This window comes from Mus pahari, chromosome 6 (genome assembly GCF_900095145.1).
Source record: "Mus pahari chromosome 6, PAHARI_EIJ_v1.1, whole genome shotgun sequence".
NCBI classification, from domain to species: Eukaryota; Metazoa; Chordata; class Mammalia; order Rodentia; family Muridae; genus Mus; species Mus pahari.
Genome location: NC_034595.1, coordinates 1,263,357 through 1,286,138, shown reverse-complemented (window position 1 = coordinate 1,286,138; position 22,782 = coordinate 1,263,357). Strand labels below are relative to the sequence as shown.

The 22,782-nt window shown below is 49.6% G+C and overlaps 1 protein-coding gene across 1 annotated transcript in view; it reads left to right on the top strand.

Moving 5' to 3' along the window:
* Gabbr2 (gamma-aminobutyric acid type B receptor subunit 2) overlaps positions 1-22,782 on the top strand; it is a 336,248-nt gene that overhangs the window by 305,443 nt on the left and 8,023 nt on the right. The window contains exons 14-17 of the mRNA XM_021200029.2: positions 9,094-9,204; positions 11,929-12,153; positions 15,629-15,811; positions 18,522-18,651. Of these exons, the coding sequence (XP_021055688.1) occupies positions 9,094-9,204; positions 11,929-12,153; positions 15,629-15,811; positions 18,522-18,651 (649 nt within the window). The remainder of the gene's footprint in view (positions 1-9,093; positions 9,205-11,928; positions 12,154-15,628; positions 15,812-18,521; positions 18,652-22,782) is intronic.

Genomic DNA, 22,782 nt, shown 5'->3' with positions numbered 1-22,782 from the left:
GCAGCAGCAGGAAGGTGTCTGCTGTCTGCTGGGAGCTGCCACCTTGGAATCCCTAATGTTGTCCTTTATAGGGCTTTGGAGGAAAGGGACTTGCTTTCCCCAGGTCGGCAGGGACACTTTCCATTCAGTACTGTAACTCTGGGTGACTTCCATGTGAGCAGAGACCCCCTAGAAAGGTTTGCCTGAAACCCCAAGGCCAAGGCCTAGGAATCCCAAGTCTGCCAGATGTCTACCCTTCTCCAGGCCTTTCCCTGTTGGCTCCTGGGCCAGTTTCTGCTCTCGGTCCCAGCTTCCCTAACATCCCTCGGCACTCCTTGGATATCGGTAGAATTTCTTAAACGCATGTCCACAGAGGGTGGTGCTCCTGAAGGGAATTCCCTCTGGCTTCCTGAGCAAGGCACTGTCCCCGTCACTCCGTACCTCAAGTTCCCGCCTATTTCCTGTCTGTATTTCTAGCTCTGCTCTCCCCAGACTCCAGCACTTTGCTTAGAAAACTTAGAGGTAACATCTTCTAATAACTGGGGAGGCTGATCAGGTGGCAAAGGGCCTGCCTTGTAATCATGAGTACATGAATACAATCCCTAGAACCCATGTTTTTTTAAAAAAAAGTCAAGGATGTCATCATGCCTGTAGTCCCAGGGCTGGGGAAGCAGAAACAAGGGGAGCCCTGGAGTTTGTCCAGTTCCAAGCCAAATGCGAGAGCCTTTGTCAGATACCTAGCTTGAGAGCTCCCGAGGAACAAGAGCTAAGCTTTCCCTTCAGTCTTCACATCTCCACATGCATATGCAGACATGTGCATGCACACCACACATACGTGCACACACGTGCATATACACGCACACACACACAGGGGCATGCACGCACATACAGAGATGCAAAGGGTCCTCTGGGCATCCTCCTGACTCTGAGATATGAGTAGAGCCATCAGTCCCCATGAAGGCTGCACTTGAGAGGCAAGCACGTGGCTGCTGCCCTAAACCAAGGCTGACCCATGCCTCAGCCCGAGGCCGCTTCGGTCCCATGCCACACCCCCTGCTTGTCCATGCCTTCCCTTGCCACTTCCTGGACACAGCCCGGTGGTATATCCTCTGCCTTTGCATAGGCTGGACATAGAACGTAGGCCAGAGACATCCATCCAGCACACAGGGCCAAGGCCGGATTGTGCCAGCACTTGCCTTGAGTCCTTATCTGGGCCTCAGTTTCTCTGATATGAAAAGAACTAAATTTGCAGAAGCTTCTTAGTGTTCGAAAACTGAGTTGGAGGGGGGTGTCAGTCATGAGACATCAGGACATCATGACACTTAGTGCCTAGAGCACAGGGTGTTCTGCAAAACACAGACACACCCTCACTGTAAAGCACTGCACTCCATACCCACAAAGAAAAAGTGGCCAGAAGTACCCTCGAGAGCCCCCGGGGCTGACAGCACACTTCCCTGTCCGATCTGTGATTCTGGGGGAAAAGAAACTTGTACTCAAAACCTTCAAAAGGGAATTCTTATCTGAAGTGATAGCTCTGGCCTTGCTGTGTCCAAGAGGTGGGGCTGCTGAGATAAACAGCCCAGCTCCTGGGGCTTCTGGAAGGTTTCTCCTGGCTCCAGAACCCTGAAACCCTCTGAAGTCAAAGATAATAATGGCTGACACCTCCGGAGGTTTCTCGGCTTCTGCAGGCAGTAAACAGTTAGTTTCCTCCCTTCATCGCCTTGCTATCCCTGGGAGTCTGCAGGTGAGGAAGTCGCAGCTCAGAGGGGCTTCGAACTGTTCAAAGTCACCTAGCTGCCAAGAGATGGACTCCATGTTCTCTCTCTACTGAGGGGGTCCTCCATCTTTCCCCCAAAAGGCAGCATTGATTCACCTGACCCCAGGGGGGAAAAAGGTACCTCACTGGCATTGAAATGCATTCCTCAAAATTTATGTGTCCACCACCAATACACACACGCACACATGCACACACACACATACACACACACACACACACACACACACACACACACTCATAGCATAAAGAAAACCAATCAACTTTCCAATGTGTTTTTTTAAATTAACTTTGGCATTTAGGATATGAGGCAGGAATGGAATGCAAAGGAAATTCTTCAAGGCAGCTGCAGACAGCTGGATGGAAGAGTCCCAGGGGCAAGCCACCCACTGGAGCAACAAGATGGAGTGCCCAAGGGGACTTACCGTGCATGGCACATCAGGTTCCCTCCCCTCACCAGCTCCTTTCTCCCAAATCCTAACCCAGGCCTCCCCACCCAGCCCCTCTACCAGGACACACAGAAGCCTTGGGTGGCAAGTCCGTTCCAGTGTCAGAGCTGCATCACAGCTCCTCTGTGCCTCATCTTTATTCTCCCTGTCACAGGTGTGCAGGTGACAAAGGGAGGCCTCGTTTGTTGTTGTTTCTAAGATTTCTTTTATTGTTTCATTACACGTATGTGCATCTATGTGATGCAAGTCTCTTTCCCCCCAGGAATCACAGATGGGACAGGGAACTGTGCTGTCACCCCCAGGGGCTCTTGAGGGTACTTCTGGTGCAAGTGCCAGCAGAGGCCAGAAGAGGGCACCCAATTCCTGGAAACTGAAATCTTGGACAGTTGCGAGCTGCCATGTGAGTGCTAGGAATCGAACTCAGGTCCTCCTCCAGAGCCATGTCAGGTCATCCCTCTCCCTCATCCCTGGTGTTGGGATCTTCTCTGCGAGTGCTTGCTACCTGCTACTCACAGCAATGATGTGTGGCTTGTCCAACATTAGTGTATTGACTAGGACTCATGTATCAAGGATGCTGGCATCAGAGTGGTCTTGGACATCCAGTGTCTAGTGTCTAGACATAGCAGGCGCCTGGGGAATACAGAAAGCGACTTGGAAGGAATAGATGGTGGACAAGGATAACCGTCCTCCGGTGTCCTGGCTCACGTTCACTACACGTTCACTACACCAGCAACGGGGAGGGAGGTGCTGGGAGAGAGCAAGCGTGAGGGCATGAATTTCTTCTTGAGCACCCAGGTAAGAAGCCAGGCCTGGGCATTCTATGCCTGTAATCTCAGAGCTGGGGAGGTGGGGACAGACGGATTCCTGAGGCTCTCTGGCCAACCAGCTTAGCCTAATTGACAAGTCCCAGATGCAGGTGAAAGACGAGGAGAGAACCCTATCTCAAGAAAACAAAGTGGATGGGTCCCAAGGAATAACACACACACACACACACACACACACACACACACACACACAAATAAGGAGCTCACTTTGTAGCTGTGGTGCTGAAGCCTGGAAAAGGGCTTGCCCAACTTCTCCCATAAGACTGTACCAAAATTAAGTCTCTGTCTTTTCAGGCCTGCGTTGGTAGACCCAGGTCCCCACCTGCTGCCCATATGTGCTGCCTAACCAATGCAGGCTGTGTCCAGAGGCCGCTGACCTACATTATCAGGAGCTGCATCCTGCAGAGGGATCCTGGCCAGCTGCTCTCCTTCCCATGCACAGATGCAGCAGGCTTTCCTGGGCAGCTTGTGCAAACCTCCTGCTGAGCAGTGCTGGACCAGGAGCCAACATGTCTACCCTCTGGCCATCCCAAGCAGGTGTCCACCTCTCTGCTGGGCACAGGGCCCTATCAGGCAGGCAAGCATTTCCTTGGCTTGCGTTCAGCCTGCAGCATCAAAAACTCAGCCTTCACAGAGTTCCAGGGCTCCTATAAGGCTCTACTAAATGCTCAACAGTGAAGCCATTCCTTTCTGGAGTGCAAACAGACTCCTTCCTACTGTCTCCTTAGAATTCAGCGTGATCCTTAGGGGGCACAGGCAGTGTGGGGTTTCGGTTAGAAAGGCAAGCGGTGAGGATGGGAGAAATGCCAAACAGGTCTGGGTTTAAGCTCACCCCTCTGACTTAATAGTGGCGAGCAGGCTAGTTACTTGGATTAGTTCATTGTTCTATGCTTCTGCATCTTCATTTGTCAAGGGAGCATAAGATCTCAGTGCATTCTGACATGGGCGACAGTGGCATTCGTACCCTAGCAACCAGCAGGTGAGGCTTGTTCTTACCTTATCCCTACCATGATTATCCATTGCTTATTCTTTGCTTACCCATCACCATTACATGGGATGGATGGATGGATGGATGGATGGGTGGATGAATGGATGGGATGGATGGATGGATGGATGGATGGATGGATGGGCGGGTGGATGAATGGATGGATGGACAGATGGACAAGTACTTGACTGCCACATGAGAAAAGAAAAGAAGAAACTAAAGAGAATTGAGCAGACTGCAAGTCTTTACAACAAGTCATCCAGAGCTAGAACAGCTCTGTTAGGCCAGAGAAAACACAGTCCTGGGAACAGAGGGAGGCCTGGAGCCAGGCACCGGCTGTGTGGACAGCCCACCGCAAGAGAGTCTAGGGTAGTGTGCCCTTCCCCCTCCCCCAGCACCCCTTCATAGCTGCCCTGGAAGCTGAGGATCGGGTCTATCACAACACTTAGATACCTCACCTCAGTGGCCTCTGTCAGGGACGGTAAGTAGGTCCTTTTCTTAGTCAATGACAGCTTCACCTTTGCAGCCTCACTGGACCGGTGAGACTCTGTTCCCAGCAGCGGGTATGGAATGGTCATCCACAGCATGCCACACAGTGCTTTGATGACCTCTAGTGGCGCTTTGATGCATGACAGTGGTAACTCAAAAGCACTCAGGTGGTGCCTCTTCCACAGGCCTGACTTCATAGTTGACTGTGAAACCAAATCCCATAAAGGATCTGGGTGACCCTATAGTGACTTACTTAGCTCGCATTGAAATTTAGTATTAGTGTCCCTTTACTATAGTCAAAGACTTCCCATCATCCCCTAGCCCAACCTGGGCCACTGTGACTGTCCTGTAGCATGGAGTTGAGGCCCGCAAGAGAGGGATGTAAAAAGCCAAGTTGGAAAAGTTATTTCCATGTAAGCACCTGTAATGTGGGGAGGTCAAGGAAAAATCAGGCCCCTGGCCCCAAGGACCACTGCCTTGTCTGAACTCTCCATCGGTCCTGTCTCTGCCGCTGCAGTCCAGGCTGGGGCCACGCTGGTAGGGAACAGATGGCTGGATGTGAGAGCTGGGGTTTAAAGAAGGCATGGGAGAGGATACAGATGTGAGAGGGGCTGGGGTGAAAGATGGCTGGGCTGGAATGTAGGCAGTAGAGGCAGAAGACAGCAGTCCTATGAGCATCTGATGGGACAAGGACCACATGACTTCCCAGAGGAAGGCAGATACTTGGAGAGTCAAAGGCATGTAGAGCCGGGGACAGCAGTCCACTCCACACAGCGGGAGTGTCAGGCTGGATCAGGGGACACTCGAGGCTGTACCAGGGTCAGGTGGAAGAAAGTGGAGGTGGTGTCCTTCATGGACTGCCCCTCGAGACCCGGAGAGACAGCTCAGAGTTACCCTGGGCAGCCTGAGAGAAAGGGTGAAATCTGCAAAATAGTTAACGTTCAGGAAGAAGGTTTGGTTCAGTAAAAACAACCATGCAGCCATCTCACCCAGTGTCAGAAGGAGGGGTTCCTGTCCGAGTATGTAGAGCCAGGCAGGCACTGCCAGTCTGCACCAATAATGTTCTCCTTACACTAAACAGTGGCATGCAACAGGACACCCACTCCCTCCACAGCTGAACCCATCTCACATGGCTACCTCCATCTAGAACAGCAGACATAATCATTAATACGTCTGCAGCTCACACGACCGTGGGGGCCTCTGCTCCTGCATTCTGACGTCTGTGAGGTTGTCGGACACGGAATCTGACACCAAGTCATGGCTGACCTTGGGAACAAGTCCATTCTGTCTCCTTAATTAAACACTGGGAGGATGTCAGGAAACCCCATTAACCACAATGAGTGCATCCCAGCCAGCGAGGGTGTCATGAAGGGCCATCTCCAGCATTCTGGAGGTCACCTCAGGAACCTCCTGTCCCTTCTAACACTGTCCATATTCACATATGAACTCAAGGAAGCTAAGCTAATGTCTTTCTGTGGCTTAGCATAGCTAAAGGGGCATAGAGCCTGAGAACACGCAGCTGAATAATCGGAAGATTGAAAGGCCTGAGCCCACAGACCCCAACAGACTCAGTCTCTCAGGCTTCCATACAGGAACACCATCTTTTCTCACCCATGGGCACCCAGGAAGTGTCTGCCTCCAAGGCCAGGCCTAGAGACCTGCCAGGTGCAGGAGGGTTTCTAGGCTCTCCAGCCTGGAGCCTGCCTTCCATGGGCAGTGCCCTCTCTGCCAACGATTGACCCTGGGTATGACCACCCCTTGCTGTCAGGCACACCAGAAGAGCATGGCATCCTGAACACCTTTCTTTGACAATATGCTTGCTCTCAGAGGTTCCACTGGACTGGCAAACATGATTTGCTAAGAAACCATCAATTTTACTTAGTAAGTTTGTTGTTGGTATCTATCTGTGAATGGATTCTGATACTGTATTGTGAGGCCAGGCAAGTAAGTAAATATGGTGACTCTGTTGGAAATCGGAGGTCTCGGTGCAAAAAGAGGCGAAATTAGGGAATGGGAGAGGCAGGCAAGATCTCTGAGATATGGCTTCATCTGTAAAATAGACCAACTGGGGCAGATGATAGAGGAGAGGGATAAATAGACGCTAGGTTACCAATGATAGACAGACAGCTAATAAGTATACATAGATGATAGATAGACGGCTAATAAGTATACATAGATGATAGATAGACGGCTAATAAGTATACATAGATGATAGATAGACGGCTAATAAAGGATTCATAGATGATAGATAGACAGCTAATAAGTATACATAGATGATAGATAGATGGCTAATAAAGGATTCATAGATGATAGGTGAATGATAAATAGATGATAGATGATTGATATGAGGTAAACAAATAATTGATAGATGCTTAGATAATAAAGATAGGTGATAAATAGATGCTAGCCAAGTGACAAATGGATAATAAATGATATTTAAAAGATAAAGACTAATAGATAGTAGTATAAACAGGCAGGCAGACAGACAGACAGACAGACATAGGACTAAAACCAATGATACCCTAGGACAGTGAGCCCACAAACTTTTCAAATGTTCATTTCTAAGCACCATTATCCACTGAAAAGAAAAATAACCAAATTCCAATGCTGGGCCAAGGAAAATTCCAGGGGAGCTGAGAACATTCTGTGCCAAAAAGTAAGTGTTCAAAAAATAAAATAACAGGAACGTGTGGGAGAAAACGTCAGGGGCAACAGGAAGGCATTTTCCACTGGCCAAGTCTGCGAAACTTGAGTCAAAATGCATAATGACAGCAATGGTTTATAGGACACTGGGTTTAGAAGAACCCATAAGACCATAAATAACAGGGAAGCAAGAATGTGCTGTTTTGTAGCAGAATGGAATGTGTCCAGATGGGGTGACAGTTAGCAAATCCTGGGTTTGCAGTTCCCAGAGTCACTAGGCCTGAGCTAATGTTTGCAGGAAACGGCATCCTAGCAGAGCCTCACAGCGGACCCCAAGGATGACTTCCTAGTCACAAAGGGGAAATGGCACCTTTCAAGTGGTCTGACCACCACAGCCATGTGAGCCCAGTGAACATCACCAGTCATTGGACATGGTGCCCTCTTATGTCCCGAGGTATATATAGCACAGGGGACCTGAGGACATCTTAGGCAGGATTCCTGCCCATGCATAACCTGAAGTCGCTTGTGCCAACGGTCAGCCAATCCACACAGGACACTCTGCATGTTAACTGCGCTGAATTCCTCAGGAATGCTGAGAGAAAGACCAAAGTGGGCTAGGGCGGATGCTGTTTGAGACTAAAGCAAGCCAGAAAGACAAAAAATAAAAATAAAATAAAAAAGAGCAGAGCATGGTTCTGATGTGAGTCCTGCTTTGAAAAAAACACAAACTCCTCCCAGATCTACCCCTAACCCCCTACTCTCCCCTACTTTTGTACCCCTCCCCCTTCTAATAACCAAAAAAAAAAAAAATGCAGTTTGTGCTGTCTATCTATTCCTAGATGTGAAGTCAGCCACTGGACCACAGCCCACCTACCAGGGACCACACCCTTAAAGAGAACTCTCCAGAAGCCACCAGTGGTCCATGGCAACTCAGTGCAAGCACTGAACACGTCAGGAGTTTGCCAGGCTAATGTCATCTGTATCATTGCAGTTCTAATCTCTGTGCTGCGGAGGCCAACAATTATCAAGAATCAGAGCCTGGGCCCTGTCAGCCCTGATAAGCCAGATCTGGCCATGTATTCTTAATAAAGCAATTAAACAAGCACTAATTTAAAAAAAAATTAGTAGGAGCCAGGCAGCAGTAACACATACGCCTTTAGTCTCAGCACTCGGGAAGCAGAGGCAGGCGGATCTCTGAGTTCGAGGCCAGCCTGGTCTACAGAGTGAGTTCCAGGACAGCCAGGGCTACATAGAGAAACCCTGTCTCAAAAAAACCCAAACAAACAAAGGAGAAGAGAGACATTATTCAACTTGGGCACACTGGGAGAGGGACACAGAGATTATGAGCCCCTCCCAAGCCATCCTTGGGTCCTCACATGAAGTTTTAGTTTAGAGGGCCAGAGGAAGGCATAGCAAAGCACTTTTGGTCACAGCGTGGTCCAGACCATCCTCAACCTATCCCGGTCTGGGCTCCGGTCTCTTCTGCAAAGGGTCTGACAAGCTGTCGATGCCGTGAGTGATCTCTTTCTAGGAGACGAGTTCTGCAGCTGGCTGGCATCAGACTTCAGTGAGATTCCCGGGGGAAATTCCAATTCTTTGGGGTGCCTTGTGACCAAGAGGAACGAGGAGCATATCTTCAGAATACTCTATATTTCTGTCAGAAGGGTTTAAGGTCTTATCAGATCCTTGGGGCACAGTACTAATGCACCCCTTTCCCACAGCCCCTCTAGTCCAAGTTGGACCACCATGAAGAAGGAGGCTTGAGTTACAGCCATCAAGCATAACACAGTTGATGCTAAGCTGTCACCTTTGTCCCACCATGGGACTGCAAAGGTCTCCTGATGTATCACTGGTTGTGGAGTATGTGAGAAAAGGAGGCCTTTGGCTAGGGACTCTGCTGCTGGAAGGCGGCTTATCTATCCCTGGGGTTTTCGTTTTCTCTTTACGCAGCCGGACCCAGCAGGCCGGGACATCTCCATCCGCCCCCTGCTGGAACACTGTGAAAACACCCACATGACCATCTGGCTCGGCATTGTCTACGCCTACAAGGGGCTCCTCATGGTAGGTACCACGCGGGAGGCAGTGTTGGGGATGCTTCTTTGCCGGGCCTGTCTCTCCTAGGGGCCTTCACAACATGAAAAGAAGCAAAGCAAATAAACAGAGCACGCCCCTGTGTGACTCAGCCTGTAGTCTGTGTGGGGCCTGGTCTCGGGCCTCACCACTGCCCGAGGAGATAAACGTAAATGATACCCCATTCCCCTGCTGGTGCATGGCTGTGTTTCCTCCACAGGCTCTAAGGGAGAGCCCTCCCTAGACCCCTCCAGGGAAGGTGGCTCCAGGCAGCCCTTGACTCAGAGAATGTCTAAGTCCTTTCTCTCTTCTCTCTAAATCACTGGCATTGGGTTTGGGGCCTAATTAGATGATCCGGGAAAATTCCATTCACAGATCCCTAATTATATATCCAAAGACTCTCTACCCCAACCCCAACCCCACACCCCAACCCCACTACCAGCACGGACAGCCACATTTACCCCTTCCAGAGATCTGGATGTGACTATACCCATGAGGGCCACTACAGATTGCAGATGGGCTGTGTTGCCAGAAAGTTCTTCCTTGTCTCAACTCAGTGCCCAGGAGTCTTCATTCCACTCCTTGAAGGTCAGCGAACATGTGACTGCTTCCTCCTGACACTTCAGAAATCTGCTGTTATCCCCAGACACCCCCACAGTGCATGCCTCTCCTGCTGATTTGATACATCCCGGTCAGAGCTAGAGTCTCCGTCTCCCATCTAGCCCTGTCACTCACCACCATGTATCCCAGGCAGGTCCCTGTACCTGGTCCATTCTCTATATCCTCCCCTGAGACGTGACACAGCCTCTGGGGACTCAAGGAGCATGCGTATAGGTTCCATACAGCGTAGCTCCCATCAGACAATGGCTTCCTTCCTATGTGTCAGCTTCCACAGCTGCTATTTCTCAGTAAAGGGATTTTTAAAAGAATCTGTCAGCAGGGTGTTGGGACATAAACCTACAATTCCAGGGTTACTGTGCCCCAGCAACCTGGGTTCAGCTACCCATCTTCCATAAACCAATTAGAACACCCAAATCAATATGAAAAACAGAAATGGGAGTTTCAATGTGGCCACATTGGGAAGAGGGGGGAAAAAAATCTAGTGATTTCCCACCCTCTCGTAAGTCCATCTCTAGGGTCTGGAAGCAACGCTGATGTTTAAGACACTACACACGCACAAGGAGTCCCCAGTCAAGGTGTAGTCCTGCCCACCCTCGGCCCGTCATTGCCTCTCCTGTGAGCTGTTCGATAAGTTATAGATTTCTTTTCAATATCTATACTCCTCTTTGGCTGGCCCGGGCCTTCTCTCCTTTCCACAAGAGATTCCTAGAGGAATTCATCGTCAGTAGTCTGACAGGCAATGTGATGTTGCCACGCGTCTCTTTAGAGTACCTCCTTCCTTGCCTGGATGGTTAAACCAGAACCCAGGAGACTGAGGCAGTAGGACAGAGAGGTCAAGACCAGCCTGGGCTATGGAACAAAAGCCAGTCTCAAAATAAATAAGTAAATAAATAAATCAGGCTATAAAGGATGCGCTTGAGAGAAAAGGGTGGAGATAGGAAGAGGAACCCAGCATTGTGTGTGAGGTACCATCTGTCAGAGAAGTTCACTCTGGGACTCTGACATCTGCCCCCCTCAACCTCATCCAAACAGAGCAAGTGTTACCCCATCTCCAGACACTGCAAATGAGGCCTGAGAAGTGAAGAGACCTGTTTGGAGTCTCATGGTCAGTGACTCGTAGAGATTCTTCCAGACCCTCTGACTTATCTAGCCTGCTTCTGCCCCATGGTACCAAAATTAAGTCACCCTCAGAAAGCAGGTCACCAGGACAATGGCAGGCATTAGTTACTGGGTGAACCAAACTGAAGAGGAATTAATGAGAAGGCCCCAAGACCCTACACCTGTTGGAGGCTCAAGTCTCCTTTCTGCCTCCCTCACTACCTCCCAGGGGTGCAGATGTGGACTACCTCTGTGGCCGAGCCTCCCTCAGAGCACTGTGAGAGATAAAGTCTCCCTTAGGCCTCTCTCCTATCTATTTCTTTCCTGTCCACATCTGCAGGGGGATATTAGGAAACACACAAGAGGAAGCCCAAAATAATGGTGATTAAAGACATGGGCAGTTTTGCTCCCAGAAAACCTGCTCCAGAGGCCAGTCATCTGGCACTGAGGACTCTCACGGTCTATTGTCCCCCACATCCATGCCACACATCACAATCCACTCCACCTGTTAGGAAGGAAGCGATGCAACCCCTTCCCCTCTTAGGGCAGAGCCCAGACCGTGTGCACCTCATTCCCTCTTACAGGACATTGTCCAGAGCCATCCTCACGCCAACTTCACTTCCAAGAGGATGGGAAACACATCTGTGCTCTGGGTGGCTCTGCACAGGAGGGATGAGGGAGAGAGGGGGATGGGTTCCATACCATGTGGAACCACCATATTTCCTCTCTGTACCTTAGTGTTCTCCAGTGTGAGAAAACACTCAAGATCCTATGTGAAGCTCCTTCACCTATGGTCTCTAAAGGTCTCTGCAGAAAACCAGTTGTGAGGGTGAAGAACTGGGGACTGACACACCCACAGCCTACACTCCCCTGTGAAGCAACTTGGGACCACACGTGGAAGTCCTTGGTGGGATCCAGATGTTCCTGCAGCCAACCCAGCAGTGAAGAGCGGGCTCCTCCCAGAATGACTGACTCTCTTTCTGTTCACCGTTTCAGTTGTTCGGTTGTTTCTTAGCGTGGGAAACCCGCAACGTGAGCATCCCTGCCCTCAACGACAGCAAGTACATTGGGATGAGTGTGTACAACGTGGGGATCATGTGCATCATCGGGGCCGCCGTCTCCTTCCTGACACGTGACCAGCCCAACGTGCAGTTCTGCATCGTGGCCCTGGTCATCATCTTCTGCAGCACCATCACTCTCTGCCTGGTGTTTGTGCCAAAGGTACCTGCCTCTACCCCTGCCCATCACGAGGGGACTGTAGAATCCACCCCTTCTAGGAGGGGAGGGGCACACGTGCGCATGCGTGTGTGCGTGCATGTGTGTGTACCTACACAGAAGTACATGTGCACAGGTAGAAGCCAGGGGACAGCCTCTAGTATTGCTATTCAGATTCCATCTGCTTTGTTTTTGAGAAATGGCTTATCACTGGCCTGGGGCCCACCGGCTAGGCTAGGCTGGCTGGCCAGAGCTCCAGAGTCAGCTGTCTCTACCTTCCTAGCTCTGGGGTTGCAAGTATGCGCCACTACCATGACTGGCTTTTGTCACGTGAAAACTACCTTAATCTCTTCCAATCCATGCAAGCATGAGATCTGAGTTCGATGATAAAGAAGTTATGTTTTAAAAAAATGCTACACATGGCCAAACCATCACCTTAGCAGCCCAGGGGAGGCAAGGGGGGATCCTGGAACTCACTGGCCAGTCTTGCTGAATCGGTGAAATCCAGGTTTGGAAAAAATGATAAAGATAAACTTTGTTAAGGTCTGGCCTCTGCGTGAGGGTGAAGAACTGGTGGGGGGCTGATGCACCCCCAGTCTGCATTCCCTTGTGATACAACTTGGGCCCCACGTGTAAGTACACACATGTGTACTTGCATCCACACACATTTGTACACATACATTAAAAATATGTACACGAAGCCGGGCATGGTGGCTCATGCCTTTAATCCCAGCACTTGGGAGGCAGAGGCAGGCAGATTTCTGAGTTCACTACACAGAGAAGCCCTGTCTCAAAAAAACAAAACAAAACAAAACAAAATACACAAAAACATGCCTCACACAGAGAAAAAAAATTAGGAAAGAACGGGAAGAGATCAGTGGCGGCACTCGTCTTAATCCCAGCACTCGGGAGGAAGCAGAAGCAGAGGGATCGCCGAGTTCAAGGCCAGCCTGGTCTACAGAGTGAGTTCCAGGACAGCCAGGGCCTGTCTAAAAAGAGAATGAAAAAGAAAGAGAGAAAACGGAAGGAAGGAAGGAGGAAGAGAAGAGCAAGGTCCCTAGAAACTTCACAAACTCGTCAACCCCAAATTAACAAACTATTAATGTTTGCTTGGGTACTCTTGTTTGAAGATGTGTTTCCTGTTGATCTTTTAAACTCACATTTTTAAGTTTTATTTTATGAGGGGAGGAGAGGGTTCAGGACTGCCGTAGCTCACGTTGTCAGGGGACAACCTGCTGGAGTCAGTTCTCTCCCTCTGCCAGGTAAGCTCTGGGGCTTGAACCCCAGAGCAGCGGAGACTTGGTGGCAGTCACCTTTCCTTCCTAAGCCATCTTACCAGACCTCGGTCTTCAGTTTTGGTTTGCTTTTGCTTTTTTAGTTTGAGGATTTTATTTAATTTATTATTTTATGGGTATAAATATTTTGCATGTATGTATGTATGTATGTATGTATGTGTGGCATGTGCCCTCAGACGTCAGAAGTCCTGGGTCTGGAATTGCAGATGGTTGTGAACCATGTGGGTGCTAGGAATCAAACCTGGGTCCTCTGCAGGAGCACTGGGTGCTCCTAACCACTGAGCCTTCTCTCCTGGTCGTACCTCAGCGCACTCATTCTTTCCCTTGGCATCTTTCCCTTGGCTCCCCACCCCTCATCCTTTCCCTGCACCCACTTGCAGTACTAAGGGTGGGGCCGTTGCCTTCACGTCCACTCCATCCCTTATTGCTGAATACCCCCATTATAGACTTTTTAAGGAACATTTGTCTCTGCATAGCACATTCTTTTGTTCCCAGTTATCTGCTGTAGGCAGCCGTAGACATGGCATTATTGGGTCAGAAGGAGCAGCCCCTCTTAATGTCCACCCACATCTTATAGTGCAAGTGCATCACCCTTTTGACATTGTGATGCGATGTTGTCCTCTGAAGAGTTCATGCTCAAGAACCAATTTTTAACTCCACCATGTCTTTAAGAATCACCCTGAAAAGGCCTGGTTTCAAGTTAGCTTACAGTTGCATGTTGGGTGGCCTCCAGCGCTCTCAGGAGCCACATGTCCCCTGTTGGATATGGCTGTCACACCAATCGAGAGGACCGGCTTGAAGAGATATTTTGCAAGCATTATTCTTTGCAGTCATGAATAAAGAGGCCTGAACCTCTCGGGAACCTGTGTAGCCTGACCTCAGATATATATAAATCTTTTAAAAATTGAATATTTTAGAAAAAGAGAAGAAAAGCTGGCAGGACAAGTCAGAGGTTAAAGCCCTTACCACAAAGAGCTGACAACCTGAACTGGAGGCCTGAGACCACATAGAGGGGCAAAGAAAAACCAGCCGCACAAAGCTGTTCTCTGGGCCTCACATGCATGCCTTGCTGTGTGTCCACATGATGATAAACATAATGATGGTAGTAATAATAATGATGGTGATAATAGCCCTCCCCTAAGTTCCTTTGCCTATGCTGGATCTCCCTTCTCCACTATCCCTTCCAGACCACTATCCCCCTACCCCGAATCCCCCCCCCTACCACTTCACCCCCCACCTCCACAGCACAGCAGGTCCTGATGGCCACTCCATCCTTAATCCCTTCTGGCTGATGGCAATGAAGCTCGTCTTCACATCCACACCCAAGGCTAAGGAGTTCCGATAGAGGCTGTGGTAACTCCGCTCCTGGTCTCCAGGGCTAAGCCTAGAGCCCACCGTGGGCGAGAGAAGGTTCTAGAATGTGTGGATAAGATTGGAGTCCCGGGACAACGTTTCTGTCTCAGATTTTCCCCCGTGGGGCTGGGAAGGTGCTCCAGTAGTTAAAGGTCCAAGCTGCTGCTGGGGGTCCCGGCTCAGCTCCCAGCACACTGTCCTCTGCCTCGCATCTACACCTAACTGCAGCTCCAGAGGACCCAGCTCCCTCTGCTGGCCTCCACATGCACCTGCATCGCATGCACTCACAGAACCACCCCATGTAGACGCGCACACGGACACATCATTAGAAGTAAAATTAAAATCTCTTAATTGCTCAATCATGTCCAGACCCCTACCCCACAGAACCTGTATGATAACAGATGTGAGGGGTTTAAGCTGCTAAGTGCCTTTGCCAGGACAAACAGGTCAGCAGCTAGTGTCTAAACTCACCGTGGTGTGAGCAGTCTTCCCTGTCCTCTATCTCTTTGTTGTAGAAACTCTCCACAGCGGGATCCTGCCCAACGCCTTGGGCTGCCTCTGCCCTGGCAGGGTGTGAATGAGCCAGAGTCAGAAGGCTGACTCTCCTATCCCAGAAGGACTCTGAGGCTCAGTGACTGGGAAGCTGCCTGCCGCCCTTCATGCCCAAGCCTGTGCTGGAGCCCAACATGGGCCTGGGGCTCCTGAGCCCCAGCCTGCCTCCTTCCGGGGTGGGGGCCCTGTCAGTTCCCGTGTAGGACTTGGTGGGGGAAACATGGTTGAGGAGAGAGGAAAGAGCGGCAGGGTCTCACTGCAAGCCACCTCTGTCCCTTCAGCTCATCACTCTGAGAACAAACCCTGACGCAGCCACTCAGAACAGGCGGTTCCAGTTCACACAGAACCAGAAGAAAGAAGATTCGAAGACCTCCACCTCCGTCACCAGCGTGAACCAGGCGAGCACATCACGCCTGGAGGGACTGCAGTCAGAAAACCACCGCCTACGAATGAAGATCACAGAGGTACGTCCACATCTGGAGACCTCCGATCCTCCCGTCTCTTCGCTCTACCTGGTCTCCAACCAACCCCTGCTCCATAGTCCTCTAGAACACCCGGGTCATGGCAACAGGGAGCTTAGCACATCTGACCCAAACTTAGTGCCAGCTGGCCTAGGCTCACACACATCCCAGTGCTCGGCATGGTAAGAGAATACAAAGATAAGCTTCCCCAGAGTGGCTGTGCTGTGGCGAACCTGCCCCCCAGTTCTGAATTGCTTCTTGAATAGTCCAGAGAAGGCATAGCCAGGACACTTTATGTCTAAGCCACATCCCCAAATGAGAGGGAACCCCAATTCTCTCTCACTCTCACTTCCTAGGGTTCTGACTGGACCTACACCTGGCTGAGTCAAGTTAGGGTGCCGACCAAGCAATAGAAACAAAGAGGTTTCAGAAGCAAGTAGCCCCAAAAGAGGAGCTGGAAAAGGAGAGCCGTGAGTTGCAGGCCAGCCTGGGCTCCGTAGCAAGGCTCTGTCTGAAAAAAGAAAGTGTGTTTACTTCTCCGTACCTAGAAGCCCTGAGGACTGTGGTCACAGCTGGGCAGGGTCATTGTGGGTGGGTGGGGCTCCTCTTCTGCTTCCTGCTATTCTCCAGGCTCAGGAGGACGAAAACATGGCCTCAATCTCAGAGAGAAGAGACACAGAGAGCCCACATAAGAGATCACCTCTTAAGCAAGTGACACACACGCGCACACACACACACACACACACACACACACACACACACGCACACACACACGTGCGCGCACACACACACACTACATACAGTTTGGCTCTGTCTCCCTGTGCTGCCAAAATTCTCATGAGCTCATTTAGCCCCAGAGCACAGAGGAGACTGGGAAATGTAGCCTCTTGCCAGACCCATTGCAGGGCAGAAGCTGGTAGCTAGATTGGATATGAGGTTACCAGTTAATTCTGAACTTCAAATAAACTGCCAATCGTGTTTTCAGGATGCATACGAAGGGGAAGGGGCCTGGGAGTCAGCACAAAACAGACCCAGCACAAAGGAGATTTTTGCCCCCAGAGGGCTGAGCTAGGAGCTGCCTGTGGATCTGAGCAGCCTCTGCAGGAGTGGGTTTCAAGAAGAAAAGGGGAAGTCTATGCTAGGATGAGTTGGCAAATTCTGATTGAACGATTTAATCAGCATAGGCAAGGAATGGATTTTGATTGCTGGACTTTGGTGTATTGATAGTTGGACCTTAGTGTTTTAGTCAGGCAAAGAAAGTGCCCAAATAAGGGAATCGACCTTGATGGCTAGCTTTAGGGATGTGGTTTAACAAGGGGTGGGAGGAGAGAGAAGACCTAACAGCCCCATGCTTGCAGGCTTGGGCCTGTTAGAGATCCCTCCAGAACACTGCTTGCCCAGGCAGGCTGTACCTAAACTGTAAAGAGGGCATTTGCTCTCTGAGGGTTAAACTCCACTGGACTCCTGCGTTTTCCTTTGCTAGATCCAGCAACCTCTGTGGGGTCATAGAACCCCGCCACACCGAGAGCCGACACACTCCTTCCTCGCCCCTGAAGTGGTTTAAGATGGGGCTCCCTACACCAGTCTCTGTGGCAAAGAAAGCATCAGCTTTTGCCACTCCGAGCCCATTGCTAGTTCATCAGACATCTACAGCAAGCAACGATACATACGGGACTAAGCCCTCTTCCTTCCAGCAGCGTAACCACCCACTGCTGAGAGCCCCAGTGTGGCTTTGCTTGCCCTAGAATTGAGCCTTAATTGACGTCCCATTGGACCAATCCTCGGCTCCCAGCCCTGCCACTGAGTAGCACAAATAAGTGTAGTGGTTTGTTTTTTCATTCATGTAGAAACTTAGTAAGCAGCAGCTTTGCCCCAACCTCAGATGAGTGACTCACAGCTATTAAAACTCCCTTGTTCTATAACCAGATACCCACTAGCCATCCCAACGTCCGCTGTCCACCACCCACGCACATTTCCCTGGCTTTGCCCCAGTTCTTCTATAACCTAAGCATAACTGAGTCCCATCCTGCTCAGCTCCCCCAGGTGACCCAGCTGGCTGGAACCTGTATAGGACTCAGGGATGCAGAGCTCTGCCTGGGAGTCTCCTGGCTGGGTCTGCTGGGAAGCTGTAATGATAGTTCTGATAGTCCTCTAGCAGCTGGTCCCCTCCTTACGTCAGATACCGGAATAAACGCCCCATGCACCATCTCACTGAGTCTCCGTACATCCTATGAGGCAGGTACTGTCATGTCCTTGTGCCACAGATAGAGGCTGAGACTCACATGCCCAGTACGGAGCCAGGGAGTATAGCCTGTCTCCCCTTGGCCTCAGCTGGCCTCTCTGCTTATCCCTGCCTCTTGGTCTTCCTTGGACCCACTCAAGGCTCAAACCCAGACAAGTCATGTGACTGCCAACCTCTGATCCAACTCAGCTCAGCTCCTGCTTGAATGAGTGCAACAGAGTCCTTCTCTGGATGCAGAGGCCATGATGGGTAGTGATGGCTAACACCTTTAATCCCAGCATTCCTGGAGGCAGAGGCAGGCGAATCTCTGAGTCTGAGGCCAGCCTGGTCTACAGAGTGAGTTCCAGGATAGCCAGGACTACACAGAGAAACCCTGTCTGGAAACAGCAAAAAGGGTTGGGGGAGATGCAGGGGTCGAATCCCAGGGGCTGGGACTGGGGACTTGGTCTCAGATGGAGTCTTGTCTTCCAGCTGGACAAAGATTTGGAAGAAGTCACAATGCAGCTACAAGACACACCAGAGAAGACCACGTACATCAAACAGAATCACTACCAAGAGCTCAATGACATCCTCAGCTTGGGTAACTTCACAGAGAGCACAGGTAAGCAGAGGCGGGGCCCAGAGATGGGACCTGAAGCCATGAACACAGACAAACAGACAGAGCTGAAGGCCCTGGGCCCTCATCTCCTGTCTACACCTCCGTTCAGAGTCTTCTCCCATCCCCAGCCCTGGGCTTCAAGTTCCCACCCTCAGACACTGTGTCTGCTTGTACACAGCAGAGCTGGAGCCCCAGGTTCTGACAGGGACACACTATTTCCCTCTCTGGACCACAGGGGATGGCTGATATTCACTTCACACTTTAAGGGGCGTCTCAGGTGTGTACGGGAGAGCAGCCAGAAGGGTATGCTGGGATGCTGCCCCTCTTACCAATCACCTGAGAACAGGTCACTGTGACATGGGCCACTCTATTTGTCTCTTAGCAAAACCCAGTGTGAGCGGGACATATGGAAGAGGTCAGGCTGGGCCTCTCCAAATATGAAGTGTTAAACCTATTGAGGTAGCGCTTCCCAGCAAGAAATGCATCCATGTGGGCACCTAAGTGTTCACTGTAATGCTATTGATAGATGAGAAAGACTGCCACTAACTTATGTGTACATCAGTTAAAGTGACGTCATCAGTTATAAAACAGTCAAACAGAGCACATTGTACAGCCACTTAAAGGTGAGATAAGGGGTAATGGGGTAGCAGAGTGACAGAGTGTCTGTTTACCTTGTTAAGGGGCTGGAGAGGTGACTCAATGGCTAAGAACACTAATGCTCTGAGAGGACCTGAGTTCAGTTCAGGCACCCACACTGAGCAACTCATAACCACCTATAGGTTCAGTTCCAGGGAATCTGATGCCCCCTTCTGGCCTCCTAGGGCATCTTCATACCTATGGAGCACATAAACTCACACACACACACACACACACACACACACACACACATGTATACACACACACATGCACACACGTGCATATGCACACAAACACACATAAAAAATAGTCTCTTTTAAATTTTTTAAAAAGCCGTGAGTTAGATCTCTGAGTTCAAGAAGCCAGCATTATAATACACACACACACACACACACACACACACACACACACACACACTCACGGGAGGGGCACATGAAGCCATATGTGAGTGTTTGTGTGAGTGAAGTTTTTAAAGGACTAGAGAGAATAAGCAGGCTCTCAACCGTGCCCTGTGGGAAAGGCTTGGTACTTCAGAGCACAGTATGCAACCGTTCTCTTGCTTTTCATTGTACACAAGCACTCCCCTGGTGTTTGGCGTTTCTCAGCATACATGCATCATTTGCTATGGAGTTGTTTTAGGGGCTATGACTGCAGCTCACTATAGAGGACCTGCCTGTCATACTGCAGGCTCCGAGTCCAACCTCCATTGTGTGCAAAAATCTATTTTTAAATTAATGAAAATGAAAAGATTTTGTTTCTTTTATTCTTAAACTCACTCTGTAGACCAGTCTACAGTTGAACTCAGAGATCTGCCCGTGTTGGCCTCATAAGTGATAGGATTAAAGGTGAGCGCCACCAGTTGGCCTGGAACTTTCTACATAGTCAGTCGAGGATGACCTTGAATGCTTGCTCTTCCTGTCTCCACCTGCAAGTGCTGGGACTGTAGATACGTGCAGTCTTTAGAAGTTTCACACAGAGAGACATACAGATAGTGTGCGTGCGTGTGTGTGTGTGTGGGGGGGGGTGTGGGTGCGGGTGTGTGTGGGTGTGTGTGGGGGGGTATGTGGGTGTGGGGGTGTTACATAAAATGTTAATTGTAAAGAAATTTAAATTGAAATAGTTACAAAGAATTTTAAAGGATAAGACTTACTCTTGGGCCAGGCATAGTGGCACATGCCTTTAATCCCAGCGCTCAGGAGGCAGAGGCATTAGAGCCCAAGCTGATCCACATAATGAGCTGTGTACCTGCCAGAGCTGCACAGTGAGACCCTATTTGTCCTTTACAAAGGGAAGCACTTCAGATTCGTGGAGGGAAATTTTTTCAGTTAACTTCTCTGAGCTAAGTGAGTAGCCATGTGGGAAAAACAGAGGTATAGCTTCACTTTGTACTGTGCTTTGTAACGTGAACACTAATATCCAGATGGACACAGATTTAAATATAAAAAGTGAAAACGAGGAAGGACTAAATGAAACCAAGTGGTAGGTGCGTAAGAAATCCCAGAAGGGGGAGATCTCACTTAGCTTAAGGATAGCCCAAGCTATGCAGTAAAATGCTGATTTTTAAAACTATATATTGATTTTGTTTTGTTTTGGTTTTTTAGGGTTTTTGTCTTTTGTTTGTTTGGGTTGAGTTTGGGTTTGTGGGTTTGGTAGGTTGTTTGTTTGTTTGTTTGTTTGTTTGTTTTTGGCTTGTTGGTCAGTTTGGTTTTTTATTTTGATTTTTTTTTTCAAGACATGGTTTCTCTGTGTAGCCTTAACTGCCCCAGAACTCACTCTGTAGACCAGGCTGGCCTCAAACTCACAGAGACTTTTCCTGCCTCTGCCCCAAACTATATATTGTTAAGTAAACAGCGAAAGGCAGGAAAGCTTGCTCTGTGGTTAAGAGGACTTGTTGCTCTTACAGGGGATTTAGATTTGATTTCCCAGCTCCCATACGATGGTTCAAAGCCATCCACAACTCCAGTTACAGAGGCTCCAGTGCCCTCTTCTGATCTCATGGGCACCAAGCACACATGTGACGGTACACAGATATACATGCAGGCAAAACATTCACACAAAGTAAAATGAATAAGTCTAATTTTAAAAGAATGAAAAGAGGAAGAAAGAAGATCTTCTCAAATATAGCTGCTTGGAGTGGACATTTCTCTGAACCGCTTTCTGCTGTTGGCTTTCAGTCTATGTATTGGTTTTTGTGCTATTATAACCAAATAACACAATCACGGCAATCAAGTGCTACAGAAATAGGGACTAGGAGATGGTGCAGTTGGTAAAGCACTTGAAGGAACTGAGTTTAATCTCTAGAACACACATGAAAAGCTGAGTGTCAGGGCACACATTGTCATCCCAGCACAGAGGAGGCAGAGACAAGCCCGGGGCAGTCAGCTAGGCCTCTGAGCAAGTTCCATGCCAATGAAAGACCCTATCCCAAAGAATACAAGCAAAAAGTAGAAGGTACACATCACCTGAGGAATGACAGCAAAAGTGTATGACAAGGTGCCTGAGGAATGACACCCACAATATGAGCACACACACATACAACACAACACACATACAAACATAACACACACATGCAACATAACACACACATGCAACATAACACACACATGAAACACAACACACACATACAACACAACACACATACAACACAATACATACATGAAACACAACACACATATGCAACACACATACAACACAACACACACATACAATACACATGCAACACACATACAGCACAACACACACACATGCAACACACATACAACACAACACACACACAAACATAACACATACACATACAACATTCACACCTACAACACAACACACACACATATACACACACACACACACACACCTACAACACACACAGCACACACAGAAGGTGGAGAAGGAAGAGGAAGGAAAGGAGGGATGGAGGGAGGGCTGGAGAGAGAGGCGGAGGGAGGGAGGGAGGGAGGGAGGGAGGGAGGGAGGAAGAGGAAGAGGAAGAAAAAACATAACATAAATGTATTTTCTCGTAGCTCTGCAAGCTGCGAGTCCAGAATGAGGGATCGGTAGGCTCAGTGTCTAGAGAGGTCCTTGCCTCTGATTCTGAGGTGAAATAATCCCTGGGTCATTTTGTTCTCTGGAAGAGAAGAAGAGTCACCTCACAGGTAGAAGGGACAGAAAAGGCTCAAACCCTGTCCCTCCAGACCCTTTAGAAGAACACTAAGCCCTTCCCTAAGGAATCCACCCTGGAAATGTGATCACCTTCTGAAGTCACCACCTTCTAACACAATCGTTATGTTTCTGTGTGCAGAGGTGTGTGCCTGTAGCTCTGGCAACCCAGATGAGGCAGGGGAACCACTTGAGCCCAGCAATTCAAGACCAGCCTGGGCAACATAATAACACCCCATCTCAAAGAAAGAAAGGAAGGAAGGAAGAGAGAGGGGGGAGGGGGAGGGAGAGAGGCGGGGAGGGAGGGAGGAGAGAGAGAGAGAGAGAGGAGAGAGAGAGATAGGG